Raw genomic sequence first — 15,661 nt, 5'->3', positions numbered from 1 at the left:
ATCTAATCCCCGACAGAATATCTTTAAAACAGAAAGTGAATAACTGTTTGTAAGACATCAGAAATTCGTTTCTACCGAGGCCACCTGCAACGTTGCTGCGTTTTAGCTGTTTATTTTAAGTTTATCAGTCGCCTTTTTTGTTATTCTTTTGAAAGTAAAACTGGCAACCTTCTACGTAAACGGGAAATTCAATTTCTGCTCAGTTGAATAGTAAAAAGTTCGTAAATAAGACCAGCGAGGCTCACATCGCAAAATTTGATTCAAAAGGCTTCCGAATTTGTTTGTTCTGTTTATTTTTCGACGCTTAAGCGTTATAATGAGTGTTCAATTATTTCCCTTATGAAATTAGAAAGCAATTTCAATTCACTTCGAGGTGCCAGTAAGGAAGGCTGGAGATGAATTATTAATCCACTCCGGACAGGAAGCGAGTTTTAATACAAGGCAAGCGCTGAAAAGCTCTTCCTTTGTGAAAAGCATATTTGGTTGATAAAACAAACTTCACAACATCCCACAACTCGGTGAAGTTTTAATTACACTTAAAAGACGCACGAGTACATTGATTAAAAGATTATAGCCATATCACGGTGAAATTTCAGGAAATAACATTACTTAGGTGGCCAACCACCCTCCGAAGCGCACTTTGCCTTGATTAAGCAAAATCACTAGGGCCTCTTGATGTCTTGTAAACGTGTTTCTACTCTTTAGATAAGTTTCAATTTGATTAGTGAAACCTTGTCACACAATGCATCGAATTGCGTGCTCTCGATACATGACGAAATGGGCGTTCGATAATTTATATTTTCTCTCCTTTCAAAAGGGGGCCTTGCTCTTTTGATCTGATTAACTTGAAACTTAACAGGAGACAACTTTGTGTTTACAAACGAGAAGACGCTTTTTGTCGCTCCCTTTAGCGCCTTTTGTTTGTCAATGTTTACGGATCAAGTTCTTTTTTTTCTCCTTCGATTGGAGTTCACCTGCTCTCTACAACGCATACACCAAAAAGGTCACCGCTTTAAGCTTTGGCCGAGCGCAGGTGCCCTACGCGACAACAATGGGCAGCCAATGACCGCGCGACTTGAACAAAAACACCTCGCACCTCATTAGCCGCGCAAATGACAAGGAGCTGCAAAATTGACCAATCAGCGCGCACTGAGGCGATGTTCTTTGGCAAAGGGGCCGTGTGGACGAGTATAAAACAGTATCAAATCGAAATTCCAGCTTATATAACGATACGATATTTTACAACACAAGTTACTTGGTCTGCAAGGATACACATAACCAGCCGAGACGATACGTTGAGCAAGCGCCCCATCAAAGATGAGTTATTCGCAGGGCGGCAGTAGTTTAACAACCAGCGGCTCCACGGTGGCTACCGGCAACAGCGCTGCTCAGGGCAAACAAACGCAAGCCGCCGCAGAGAAAAAGCGAACGCCAAAATGTGCGCGATGTAGGAATCATGGTTTTGATTCGATTTTGAAAGGGCACAAAGGTTTCTGCCGATGGAGGGACTGTTTGTGTCCAAAGTGTCTGCTTATTGCCGAGCGGCAGCGGGTGCTAGCTGCCCAAGTCGCCCTTCGCCGGCAGCAGATGCAGGAGCAAAGGAACCCGCTACCTCCGGGAGATGTTTTCACAGCGATGAGCAGAGTCAGCAACAGCGGCAGTCAAAGCCCATCGAGAAGTTCCACCCCGGGTTCTACGTCCGCCGAGCCAACAGGTAACAAATTCGTTTTGTCAGCAACGCAGTATCAATTCTTCCGTTTACGATCGATTTCGCGTTTAGCGAAGTTAACGTCTGAAACGAGAGTAAAAAAGCGCATCTCTGCATCAGTCCAAAATTGAACCTATAGCGAAATGTGAAACATTTGTCACTAGTAAGAAAATTCGAATCCCGCTTGAAGGAAGAAGACATTTTATGAAGCCAAATTATCGCGCATACTGGGCGCTGAATTGGAGCGAAAATTTGTAGCAAAAAGTTGCAACTTGAAAAGCACAAAAGCGCCCTTAATGAGTAAATTTCTAATAACATCACTTAGGTGTGTTCGCCTCTGTAATCACACTCAATTCGAATCGATTTCTTGCAAGAGTGTTGAAAGGATTGATTTTCCTCGGTTGCGTAATTTTTCTCCAGACAGCGGGTTGATCCATCTCCTTACCCGTTTTTACTCGCCACAACTTAAAATGGATGTATTATCATTAAACCTTTTGATACACAGTTTCAAGGTGTTTCATTTTGTGGTTTTTTCGTTTGAATTATCTATCAGGCGACAGCCATATGCCGTTGAACTGGGCTGATTAAAAGTGAAAGAAAGATAGCCAGCCTTCACAGCAACAGAGATAAAAAGACTAAATCAAAAACTAATCCAATAATTGAAGGAAATCATCCATTATACAAAATTCCACGCATCTATGACTTTTGACAATTCAGTGGTCTTTGAAACATTGATCTAAGAACATTGTAAGCCTCGTGCCAAGTAGTTTTAAATCGAAAACAAACTAAACCCATTTTCACTGGTTGTCCAGCTAAAACAAGGAGGGCTATCATTCAAATCGTTTTGCCCGCATCCTAGCAAACCATGTGTTGCTTGTTTCAAGGAAATGAAAAAAAAAATAATGTTTTTGTTTCTCCAGAGATAAAGAAAGAAGTTTCGTCACCGGTCAGCGAAAGTTGTCCCGAAACTTTGCCTGTCACGAACTCTTTTGTAGGTGAGAATCACGTTATTAATTCTGCAATGATGTATAGCTAAGCTATTATTTGACGAGAAATGTTTTCAATGAAGGTTTTATATTGCTCAAACTCAGGAAGATAATTTTCAATAAAGGGTACGTAAGAAAAGGGAGATATATTCTCAAGCTGAGGGTACACAGAGTCAGACATTGCATAAGGTTTTAGTTTTCGTTGTGTCGTAGTTGCCTTTTATAGAAGCGCAAGAGAAGGCATTTGAAATGATTTAAAATTGCAAAATTTTTAATCGTTTCAAAAGGGAAAACTGGTCGAAGAGGGCGGAAATAGGAACAATTTGACGGGTATCATGTGATTATTTTCTTAAAAACCTGAGCTTAAAAGAAACCGTATAGGACTAGCCGACATTTGCATAGATAAGGAAATTTGGAGAAAAAAATGCCGAACTATCTAGATTGTTTTTCCATAACAACCACGGAAAAAAGTGAATAGATACAGTTTAATTTCCTCTGCACAATTGTCTAGGTAACATTCAACTAATAAACACATCGCCCTCTGTTCTCGAAAAACATCTTACGACGACTAGAAATAAATAAGATATCTATTCACAAACACAAAAGTTAAACAACAAAAAACCTACAAATGAAATGGCTTTCCCATTTTAAATTTTCTCTTGGCTTTTTTTTCTTTTATGCAGATCACCATCATGCCGGATTTATTGGGAACTCGCACAAAGATCTCCATGCTGAATGTACTTGTTCAGCGTTTCGCCCTTTCGCCGGAGTTTTACCGCATCATTTGCTAGGTGCAACAATTCAGCATTTTGCTAATTTTGATTTAATTACCGAAAGTTTCTCAAAGAATCATATTTGTATTTAAATGCGGCGCGCTCTCAATTGAACACAATGAATAAAACAAGCCTTTTAAGAATCGCGTTTTCCGCTGCCGTTTTAAAACCGGCTTAAAAGGCAATCAAAACTTCAGATAGCACAGAAAATTAAAACAACATTGAGTTCAACTAGCTTTGAATATTGGCTTTCAAACATTTTTCCTCTTTCGCAAAAGTTTTTCAACGATAACGTTTCGCAATGTGGTGTTTTGGGGTTCATGTTTTGACATGAAATTTGACAGTTGAGAAAAGATTAGGGATATCCAACCTCGATAAAAATAAACGTTTTCCTTTTCTGTATCTTTCTAGTTTAATTTTGAACAAGCCCTCATTAAAATTTCCTTATCTTTGGCGGGGTATCTACGTTTTGTTGACCAGCAAGTCCAAAGAAATTACCAAATTTAAAGTGAATAACATTTGAAATTTACGGGCACACCTGCGCGCTCTAGTCATTTTATGTTATTTTGCGTTCATTTCAAGCCAGCTTTCACCCGCTGTGACATCAAAACGAAAATTTTTCCTTTTGCCATTTAATTAGAAGAGCGAAATTAAAATTTCCTCTCTGAAATTCCCGCCTGCAAGCCAATCCCACTTTGTTTTGGTAAAGGAAACATATTTTAACTTCAAAATATATTAGTTTTGGAAACAAGCAATTCTTCTAATTTCCTCTTGTGCTATTTGGCTATGTTCAAAGTAACTATTTTGAAAGGACCTCGCTATAACTTTAAAATGGCCGATTCATTTGTATCGAACACTTTATCCAAATGAAGCAATATTTTGTTCCTTATTCTCACGTTAAAAGGATATTAAAATATCGTTTTCACCGGCCAAAGGCGATAAAATCCAACTCGAAAGTAAAAAAAAATATAGCCTCTTTGGCAGATTGCGTGGAAAGTTCTTGAAGCGGTTAAATTATAGCGAGCTGAAGAAATTCGATATGTTGTTGCTAAAAACTTTGCGAGTTTATTTTTGTCTGTGAAAATTGTTGCCATAAAATTGGAAAAAAGAAACATCACCAATTTAAAGCGTAGGTTCAGATCCAACAATAGTCCAATTACGAGTTGAAATGTTGGCGACTTTAAAGAAATTATGGAAATTCTATACGCTGTTTTCTATCATTTATGACCACATTAAGAGCGATGTTTATGAGGCTTGTATTTCGATAGAGAAAGTAGCAATTTTAGCCTAGATCGCTTAACTCTGTCTATTTTGGGATGCAAAACACTATAACAAAACGCAATGCCTCACATCTTTACATAGGATTCCGCAATTTCGATGCCGAATCAACGAAAACAATTTTCTAACCTTTAAACCTTCTGTTCTAAGCACATATTAATTAACCAAGATATGAAATCATAATATTCCTTAAAAAATATATTTTTATCGTTTGTTTTTTACTACTAAACAGAATCTTAAAAAAAACTTTAACTAGTATCGTTTCACAGTAGTACGCAAAACGTGACTTACGAACTAAATTCTCATATTTTCGTTTTCTTTCTGTGCAGGTTTGAAAAGAAAACTTTCAAATGAAGTCGGACCCGAACCAGCTCATGTATACAGCCAGCCGGCGTTACTTGGAGAAGCACAAGAGAAAAGACGGCGATTTTCTACAGAATACGAACCGTCGGAAAAACCACCCCTACTCTTTGCAGGGCAGAGGCGAGCTTCGGCCATAGAACTTCTAATACGCGTCTTCCCGAAGATCAAAGTCAGCGTTTTACAACTAATTCTTCATTCGTGTGGCGGTGATTTGGTTCAGGCGATCGAGGAAGTTTTAACACGCTACAAAAGCGACGCAGCAAGCGTATTTATGGGTGTGCCAAACCACTGGACGAGACCTGCCCAAGAGTTGCGCGAATTTCACCATCCTGTACTTCGCCCGGAAGGGTTTAAGTACGCGCGCAGCCCGGACAGTTTTATGGGCAGCCCGAAGTCCGCTTTTACACCGATCTCAACTCTGGCTAAAGCTCATTTCATAAACACTTCTTCGGGCAACGTGCCCTTCGCTTTGGAGCATACAAAGAGTAAAGAGAACTTTCCAATTTCATTTTTCTTCGACTCTCGTCTTAGCGCTTCCCTTGGACGTCCTGAGAGGACAGTGATGAATTTGGATAAAGCGAAAGATAGCGAAGCTCTCCGCGATTCCTCTGACGTTTTGAAGACAGGGAGCGAGACAAGAGAAGCCCTTAGCCCGCCGAGAACGGAAAAAGAAAAGTAAAATCGATCGTTATTCGATCGGACATTTATGCTGCTTAAATAAGCGCTAACTGACAGAATAATACTCCATATGTACTTCAAAAATATATCAAACATGAAAAGCCCTGCCAGTTAAAACGCACGCATAAGGTGTGCCTTTGGTAGAGTCGAAAGACTAAACGAACATGATATTATAGTCTTTGCAATGTTTAAACCTGCCATTTCGAGTTTAAAAATAAATGTTTCAGTTATAAAATGTAATTGATGTAAGAATAAATTTTAAATTTTTTAAAGAGAATTTGACGTTTATAAGGTGAGTTTCTTCGTACACGCGAATTGCATCTGACATTCTCAACGCCGTAAATGAAAGTCGTTTCTTGTCGCAAAACTGTAAAATAGAGAAAATGTAAAACCGCCAAAAAAAATTATCTTTATTTCATCTATGAGAATGCCGTGTCTAAAAAATAAACTATAGGTTTTGTTGAAAGTTCATTGACGCTTAGTAAACTGTTTCGTATAATACGAAGTTGTAGAATTGAAAAATTGGATAAAAATTATCCGGATTTATAGCGAATTTGCGCCCGGCGTGCTTCAAAAGAAATCAATAAAAACATTTACAAGATGATCACAGACAAACAGCATTGTAGATAATTAAAGCATTCGTTTGAGAAAATACGTCTGGCCATATTTATTACAGCTACAATCTTCTTTAACGTCAGCCGTCTCACTTAATATCGGTTTAATTTTTCCAAAATGGATTGCAAATTACGTCTCAGACGAAATAAAACTCTGTGTTAAAAATGGAAAAAAATACAGTTAAGAAAAGGTCGGAGAGGAAGTAGTTTTCGCCAGCAGAATAATAAAAAACTCATTTTGTTGAATAATATGGGGCATGTTTGTCGAACCCTACTGCACTGCCTCAAAACAACGCGAAATTACAGATGAAAATTAAGCTCCTTAAAGAAAAGCATTCTTTTTCTTGAACCCTTCCGACGGTCGAACAAAACTTGCTTTTCAAGGAAAGGAAATTATATTTCGCGTAGTACAAATGAATTGAATTTTGACTGAAGTTAAATATTCAAAGTCTGTCGATTTTGAGACTTCAATGGCTTGTGTTTGCATAGACTTTAAATTACACCAATATTAATTTGTGTCATACTTTACGAAATAAATGACTATTCCTTAGTCTATTCTTTTGCTAGCGCCAGAACACGGAATATTGACAAAACACACTGCCTAGAAAATACAAATTTGGCATAGAATAGGCTCAAAATGGGTGAAACCACACGTCATATTTATTTTACGAATTGCGGTCTTAATTTCACCGAAGCGTTAACGAAGGGTTAATATATGAGAGCGATATTACAAAGCCCGGAGCGAAAGCACTCGTAAATTAATAATACGTCAACCTATTGTCTTTGCCAAACACGGCCGACAAAGCCATACAAACTACGCGCACAAAATGAAAGCAAAGCATTATAGCAGAAAAACAGTACCTGTTCAGGGCCGGAAATTATACACACAAGATCAATACCGAAAACAATACAAATGGGCGAGTAATTTGAAAAAAAAAATTTCCGAGCAGGTGGCCAAGTTGGAGATATGAGTCGAAATCCGGCGGGTTTTAAATCAACTTTATTTCACCTGGTCTTGTCATTTTTGTCTTCAGTTGGTTTATTTACAAACTTAATGGCCTTCAAATGGCTTATTTTTTTCGCATTAAGGACATTCAACGTCGAGCTAATGACTCCAACTGAAATAGCGCCTTGCGTCGGTGCTTTGATGTGGAAATTCGACCCAAAAACGTTGACTTTATTGTAATAGGGCAAATATTCACTCAGCGGATTTTTAGCTACAAGATTTCACCAGGTTTTCTTTTGTGCTTTAGAGTCCTGTGTTGTTTTGTTTATCCTTTCATTAATCATTTTGTATTCACGAACAAGTAAACCGGATAAATTTCAATAACAAACTGCGACAAAAATACGTCTAAAATAATACTCGGAATTACAACCGAGGGAGATCTTGCGTCGCCCAGTGCCTAAAACAAAATGTTTTGATCATTAAGACGAAATGTTTAGTTTAATATCTTGAGCATTGAAACGGCGTCATAAATGTCTCAAAATTTATTTTTAACAACCACGCAAACTTATCCATGCCGAAACCATAAACATTTGTTTCAAAATTAAAACTCGCAAAAACCCCGGTGAGTTTAATTTTTAGAATTCGTAATCCTTAGAAATTCTAAATTTGATTGTACACAAATTTCGGCGTCCTGTAGGTAACAAAAAGAAGATTTATAATATGCCACACTATCGATTTTAATTTTAAACTCATATTGAAAATTTGTGTTTCAGCGAATTTATTGATTACTGGTAACAGAAATTGCCTCTGATTTGGAAAAGACAACGCAGCTAATGCTGATAAAATTTCCATGTCAGGCTAAGTTTTCGTAATGAATATTGTCTTCACAAATGTAACGAGTGAATGAGGTATCTTGCGTTCGCTAATTTCTCGAGAAGTTTGAAACAAATTATACATACATATGTTAAACACAAAAACTTAAAACGGAAGAAGCAGTATTTCAGAAATTGTCCAAAACAGCGAAAGAAAATGAATTTGAGAAACGTTGTACTAGAACAGCAGTAATAACGAGACATCTCTCTTTTAATTAACCTCTTTTTTTGTGTTAGGTTCAGTCAAATTGATTTAATGAAAATGTAAAAGATAAAAATATATAACGCGAAAGAACGGGAATTATCTTGAAGTCTCGCTTTTCGACATATTTTACACATATCAAGATGCCTTGAGGAAATCTCTTACAGCGCTAATTATAAAGTGAATTTTGCCGGCCATATAGCTTAAGGGGTGTGATAGATAGATCATATGAGTCGCACAAGATAGGTTATCACATATTGTTTCGCCTAGCAAAATTGGAAAGACAGCGAGGTGTAGATAATAATTTGTCAAGATCTGCTGATATTTCATTATGAACAGCGCTTTGTGTCAACTTTCTGTCGAGGTTGAGTGGTTTAAAACTCGCACAAAAAGCATTTGCGCGCGCCTATCTCCTTTAAAGAACAATAAACCATTGGGACAAATAAGCAATCACCCAAATTATGTCACTTTTATCCGGTTCGATTGAATAAAACCCAGTGCCTTTATTCTGTGTTTTAAGAACGCCGGCCCATTAAATTCTTCAACGGAAAATTAAAACTAAATAATAATCTTTATAACAACGAATATGTTTTTGAAAAGTTCAAAGGAAGTCTCTTGGATGTGTAAGCAACACAACTCACGTGCTTAAATTTTCACAACACAATAGCTTATGCACTGTTTCCAACATTTAAACAAAAAACAAGAATGGCTCGCAAAACAAACATGTTGTTTCAAGATTTTTAGATTCAGTTTTTATTTTTTCAGATTTGTCATTTTTTCCCCTCTGAATTCTTTTAATTCGAAACGCTGTCTTTTAAAATTCACACAGCGGCTGATCAAGATGCCAGCTCATATTTTTCAAACTTAGAAGTTTTTTTTTTTAGCTCCGTCACTTTAGAACAAGCAAGCCCTAAACAGCTTGCCGTTTTTTAATTAATTTATTGTGAATAAAACGGGAGTTTAATACACGAGGCGAAACAAGAAAACATAAAACACTACACTGTTTCATATTATATCAAAATTACAAGACGTTTTCTCTCCGTCACTTAATAACTAAGCAGCTTGAAGTTTTAATGAAAGAAAAAAAAAGTGGGAGCCGCGCTTTTCATGTAGGCGACATTTCCGCTCTGCTTTCCGTGGTAATGTTGTCTTTTAGCGACGGTGAAGTTTATTTAGTGCAGAGCTATGAAAACTAAAGAAAGCTCAAACTGCGCGTTCTTTACATTATAAAACAATTTCCTCACCAAAGGTTTTATTACATTTGGCAAAATCAGTTTGTCGGTAGCATACAAGCGGAAAGTCGGCAACACAGAAGTTTTAATTGTAATAAACGCATTCTACCTTCTGGCAGCAAATAAGCTTGTAAATTACTGTTTAAAGATCCAGAAATTTAAATTTAAAGACACAATTAAGACGAGTGAAACTATCTTTCCAAGTTGCACAATTTGACAGGTCTTGTTATAGCTTTCCCTCACCTGTCTTGGCGAAACACATTTGAAACACATTAAAACTTCATTCGCGAGAAGTGCCTTTTAAGCTCGGAAATTGCTTGAGATCATGTCGATACCGCTACCAGATGTTCGATACCTTCGCCGATACCGCTGGATGACTGAAGAGTATCGATTCTTGCAAGCGGTCTAAGTTTGTTTCAATACTACACGTGACCTTGTAAAAAATGTCTCAAACTGTATTTAATTGTTTACTAGTACGTGTTATTTAAAAAAATGCAATAAAAAAGATAGGTCACAATAATATTCTCTTTCAAATATGAATCTATTTAATCTGTTCTTGCCATGTCTGATGGAAATGAAAAATATTACATAGATAAAGCGGAACTTAGGAAAACGTTATGCATGGAATGTATCAAGCAAAAGGAGCAATTTCTTGTTAGGGAAGCACAATATGAAGCATTATTGGCCAAGACGTTTCTTGCGCGCGTGTTCCGCTCACGATCAGTATCACTATTTTGCGTCCGTGGGCGGTGGGCAAGCTACTATTTCTAGCTATGACTCATTTTTCTGTCGTAATTTTTTTTAAAAAAATCTTTCAACACAAAGAGGATAATAGTAAGTGAAAATAACGAGATAAAAAAAGGTAGCTCGCGATTCTAGTTTTCGATAAAGCAACTATTTGTTAATTGACTGGGCTCAGCATCAAAGAAAATAGCTGTTTCCAACGTGGGCGCGCTAATGACGCAAGAAATTATGGGCAGTAAGAATGCGTATGCAATTCAACAGACAAACTCGTTCCCAGGGTAGTCCGCGGGGCGCGGACTACCCTGGGAACGAGGTTGATTCAACGGAGTTTCCTTAAGTTTGAGCATGCGTTCTTTTGGCCGCGGTGTTCTCAATGGCAAGAAGTGGAGGAAACGTAGGTAAGTGTGAACTTTGATTACAGCTTATTACTGAAATTTCTAATCAATCATGGAAGATTTTTCAAAGATATTCGCCTTCAAGTTTTGACTAAGAGTTTTCTTTACTTCAGTTTAAGCTAAAAAAAAAAACCGTTTTCAACAAGCAAGATGAAAACTTCGGTTAATTTTTAATCGAATAGCCCGGTTCAAAGCTTCTGTCGGGGAATCAAACTTTTTCGTGAATTCTGCACTCTTGACAAAGTAAAGAACCTAGCATCTTCTCTTTGAGCCAAACTGGACGCTTCCGCTTGCCTTGCCTGTCACGCATAAGCTAAGTAAATATGCGTGATAATCTTAGACCAGCGTATTTGCAATGTATGTATAGCTGCTAAGTGAACCCAAGAGGGCGTCACTTCAATACACGAAGCCAAAAATCTTTATTTATTTCCTTCTTGTTGTCTCCCATTTTCTCACTAGAGCTAACTCTCAGTTAAAAATTCATGGGTTCACTTAAGCACCTTGACATACACTGCAGAATTAATTCTCTTATCCATCATTTGTGCCATTAGTGCTGGCGGCTCAACATTCATTGTACCACTAGTAATTATGACCCAACTCGCAAAAAGTCTCCTGAAGCTACCGGTCTCCTTTAACTGCAAGTAACTTAGTGAAGATCTTTTAGTAACCATAAAGGCAGTGATTTTGACTGACATCTTAAGTAAACAATAGTAAACAAAGCCAATGAGTGGGAGATTGTTTCAACTCATTGACGTCAGCTTATGCGAGTAAAATCACTCATCGCAGGCTGAATTAGGAAGTTCTACGTTGAAGAGTCTGGGAAAGAACAATTCACCGTCGTTTGCTTGGTTACCTCCTCCATTGAACTTGGTCAATTCACGTTGATGTCTTACAGGTGGAGGACAGCAAGAAAAAAAATTAATAAATAAATAAAAATTAAAAAATAAATAAATAATAATAACAATAATAAAAATACTTAGTTTGTTACATGATTTTATTATAAATTTAGACCCAGGGCTCGTCACGGGTTCCCGCCTAGCTCCTTGTGTGATTTTATTTTATATCTGGCATTCAGATGTTAAAGTACTGCCATACTAATAATAATAATAATAATAATGATAATAATAATAATAATAATAATAATAATAATAATAATAATAATAATAATAATTGAATGTAATGAAAACGATTGAGTGTAATATAACTAGCCCAGACAACTGCATTTATATTTTTAGACTATGGCTTTTATATATTTTTATATATTTTATATTTTTTATAATGTATATATATTTTATTGATTTATTTACGTGATATTTTAAGTTTCGCTTGGCTCACAGGTTACGCTACGCGCCCTGTGGTGCTTCTTATACTGTGCATACAGATAGTTTTACTGCGCATAATAATAATAATAATAATAATAATGATAATGATGATAATAATAATAATAATAATAATAATAATAATAATAATAATTATAAACATCTACAACAAAAGAGACAAAAACAAAGGAAGAAACACACCAAAATGTATGATGTATCGTCATCATCATCATTATCTTTCCTCTCCGTCCCATGGGGAACACAGGGTGTCCATAGTTTACTTCCATTGGTTCTGATCTTGTGTTGTCTTCTTATTACCTACATGCAGGGATATTCGGTGTCGTTGAGTCAAACATTTTTTTTGAAGACGTTCTAGTTGCTTAAGGTTCCCAGTATTAAAAAAGGGCACCGCTTACTAAAGAGAGCCCTCGCATCAATTATTTATTTAGTTGTAATGTTTCTACTTAAATGTATCCATTTCCAATAAATTTAAAAGCTTCCAGCTAGGATGGAACAGAGAAACTAGAGTTCTTAATCGATAGACGAAGTTCCGACGGAAATTGATTTCGGGATCTTTCGGCGCCGCGAATATCTCAGTTAATAGTTTTGGATCGTCTGCCGCTTTCAGAATTCCTATTCAAAATGGCGACATCGGTTCCAGACCTCGCTCGGTCCTAAAAAAAATAGCGTCTTCAAAAAGCCGCAAATCACAAGTCCTCAAATTTTCTTTCTTGGTACAAGATAAGGAAAGAGCTCTCTGTGTTTTTATCTGTTGAGCGGAAGGTCATGTTTTAGACTTCAGGATCTTTTCGTTGAGCCGTTCACACCCTTGATCTTCCAGTCTTTGCGCCGTGTACACCCTTGAAAGTTTTGAGTTCAATGGTTATCTTCTTTGGTTTTTTTTTTTTTTTTTTTTTCGCGCAGCAGTAAAGCTTGTCCCTTCCAATGGTAATTCCCTTAAGTCTATTCAGGTGTAATAATGTTGATAGAAGTATTTTTCCTACCGGTGAAACAGGCATACTCGGTAGAAGAAAATCCGGGCTTTCCCAACAGGTGTCGACCCTATGACCCTACGCGAGGTTCAGCCATCCTTATCTCAGGTTGCATGGTTTCCTGCCGTAAGCAGAACTCGAATGGAGGAGCAGGGATGGCGCAGTGGTGGGAGCACTCGCCTCCCACCAATGTGGTCCGGGTTCGATTCCCTGACTCGGCGTCATATGTGGGTTGAGTTTGTTATTGGTTCTCGTCCTTGCTACGAGAGGTTTTTCTCCGGGTACTCTGGTTTTCCCCTCTCCTCAAAAAACCAAGTGTCACAAATTAACGCACTGCACTAAATACATTTTATTTGTTTATTAATTTATTCTTCCCTATTACATTGACCTGTTTTCCCCTGCTTTCCTACACTATTAATAGATTACGTTGTCCTTTAAATGTTTCACCAAAACCAACACGTTTCTAAACTTCTTATGTCAAGATTTACCTTTCGTCTGCTGACGTTTGCGTGCGTTATACGCATATATATTCGTTCAAAATTTACTTTATCAAGCAAGTTCTCGTTCGAAATACGAAGACTCTAGGAAGCTTATAAACATAGAGAACGGTTTTCATTTGAGCGTGGTAAAAGCAAAGCCAAAGTAATTAGTGTATTTTTCAATTGGGTGTCGAAAGTAATTTTGCGTTTGTTTACGCGTTTAAACCCATTAGAAACGCGTTCAAAACGCGTTCAATACGCTTGTTTTGGTGTTTGATTACTTGTATTTGCTTCGTAATCTGGTTCATTGCGCTATTTACGTCTGCTATTATTGGCTAGAATAATTACTTTGCTTTTTGCTACTTGAAAAAAAACAGAGCAAACCGAAGACAACGTGATGAACCAATCAGAACTCGAAGCAAATTCATGAAACCGGCCCCAAGCGCGGGAAAACGCGCGCGAGCAAGTCATTATTGGTTTCGTTTCTTATTGGTTGAGAAAATGGCGCGAATTCTGCTAACCAATCGCTGAGCGTATAGTAAAGCTAAACCAAAGCAAACATGAATTACTTTCGACACTCTATCCAGCGCACGGAAAAAAGATGGCGGGTCTACATTGTACCACAATACCTTGTGAACCTAACACAGCCAATAAGCACATACAAAATACTGACGGCAGACTGATCCCAACGACGGAGGTGACGAGCTTGATAGAATAAACAACAAAGGCTAGAGTAACTGAACTATATTTGTTTTAAAAAACAAATTTTTGCCCGATGTTTCGGTTTTTTGTATTGCAAACCGAAATATCAGGCAAAAATTTGTTTTTTAAAACAAACTGAATATATTTCAGTTATTCTACCCTTTATTGTTTATTCTATCAAGCTCGTCACCTCCGCCGTTGGGATCAGTCTGCCGTCAGTATTTTGTATTTGAAATAATTTGCTGATCCAGGTTTACAAGTGATCCGGCACCACTCATCGGTTTGTCGCTGTGGAATTGCAGATTTTATTGTATTTAATAAGCACATAGAAAGCAATATTTCTTTACGAATTTCATACCTGTGTTAACAACATTGTGTATGCTTGATTTAAAGTTTTTTAGAACTCTTCTGTGTGTTTTTATGAGCGTTTTCAGAGTTTTCGTTCGCTAAGAATTATGGGTAATTGTACCAGTAGCCTACAGCCGCGGTTAGTACAAATTGGAGGAACCTTACGTTCATTTAAATTGTCTTGCACTATAATTAGTCCTATTCATTGAAATAGTCTATGACTATGGTCTGCACTAACATTTTTAATTTGTAGTTCAGCTAGACGGACTGAATATTAAACAATTTATATAGTACGCAAATAGACAGTGTCCATAAACCAAGGTTAACTTTGTGCGAAAGTGTGTACCTTGGGTCTCAGAAAAAGTGTCCGTTGTCCGGGTTAATATATGAGTTTTTCGTTGGAACCAACACAACTGTCGATAAGGTCCTACTGTATTGCAAACCAACACAGCTAGTTCATCACACTCTCCATCATACTCAGATCGCTTTATTGCTGTTAAAGAACAGACCATAACCAATTTTCAGGCATTTTTCCAGTTGAAATGGGGAAATCTTTTGGTGACTGACATTGTCCGAAAAGAGGCAATACACCTGAAAGCTATGTTGCTGGTGAGTTTCAGCCTCGTTTCCATCCTAGTCCCAGGCGTTCTCTCTGGCCTTATTGACCGCGAAAAGTCTGAAATGAGTCGGCCTTCAGTGTTACTCTGGGACGTTTAGGTGACGTCATCGCGTAAGGGTTTTACATCGCGTAACGGTTGAATCCAGGCCTAAACGAACCGGAAATGTTTAGAGACTAGGCTATCCCGCTTCTGTATCATTCAATAGGCCAATTTCGATATATTAAAATTCAGTCTGAAACAATAACATCACTGCGTGGCTCCCAGAAATAAGCCCATATAAACTTTGCAATTTATTCCCCGGAGCCTCGCAGTGATGTTTATCGCTTCGGGCTGAATTTTAATACATCGAAATTGGGTTTTTCAATCCCAACAAGCCTTCGTAGCTTTGTGGCGCGCAGACATAAATGTTT

At 37.5% G+C, this 15,661-nt stretch overlaps 1 protein-coding gene across 1 annotated transcript; it reads left to right on the top strand.

Annotated features, from left to right (window-relative positions):
* Positions 1-269: 269 nt before the first annotated feature.
* Positions 270-6,063, top strand: LOC146463574 (doublesex- and mab-3-related transcription factor A2-like). The gene is made up of 4 exons (XM_085084114.1): positions 270-1,714; positions 2,629-2,703; positions 3,378-3,485; positions 5,075-6,063. The coding sequence occupies exons 1-4, from the start codon at positions 1,318-1,320 to the stop codon at positions 5,785-5,787; spliced, it is 1,293 nt and encodes a 430-aa protein (XP_084940240.1). The 5' UTR covers positions 270-1,317; the 3' UTR covers positions 5,788-6,063.
* Positions 6,064-15,661: the final 9,598 nt, after the last annotated feature.

Source organism: Pavona decussata, unplaced genomic scaffold, assembly GCF_977016875.1.
Source record: "Pavona decussata unplaced genomic scaffold, jaPavDecu1.1 SCAFFOLD_175, whole genome shotgun sequence".
Lineage (NCBI taxonomy): Eukaryota > Metazoa > Cnidaria > Anthozoa > Scleractinia > Agariciidae > Pavona > Pavona decussata.
Note: the sequence above shows the minus strand (reverse complement) of the source record. Positions and strands in the feature narration are given on the sequence as shown.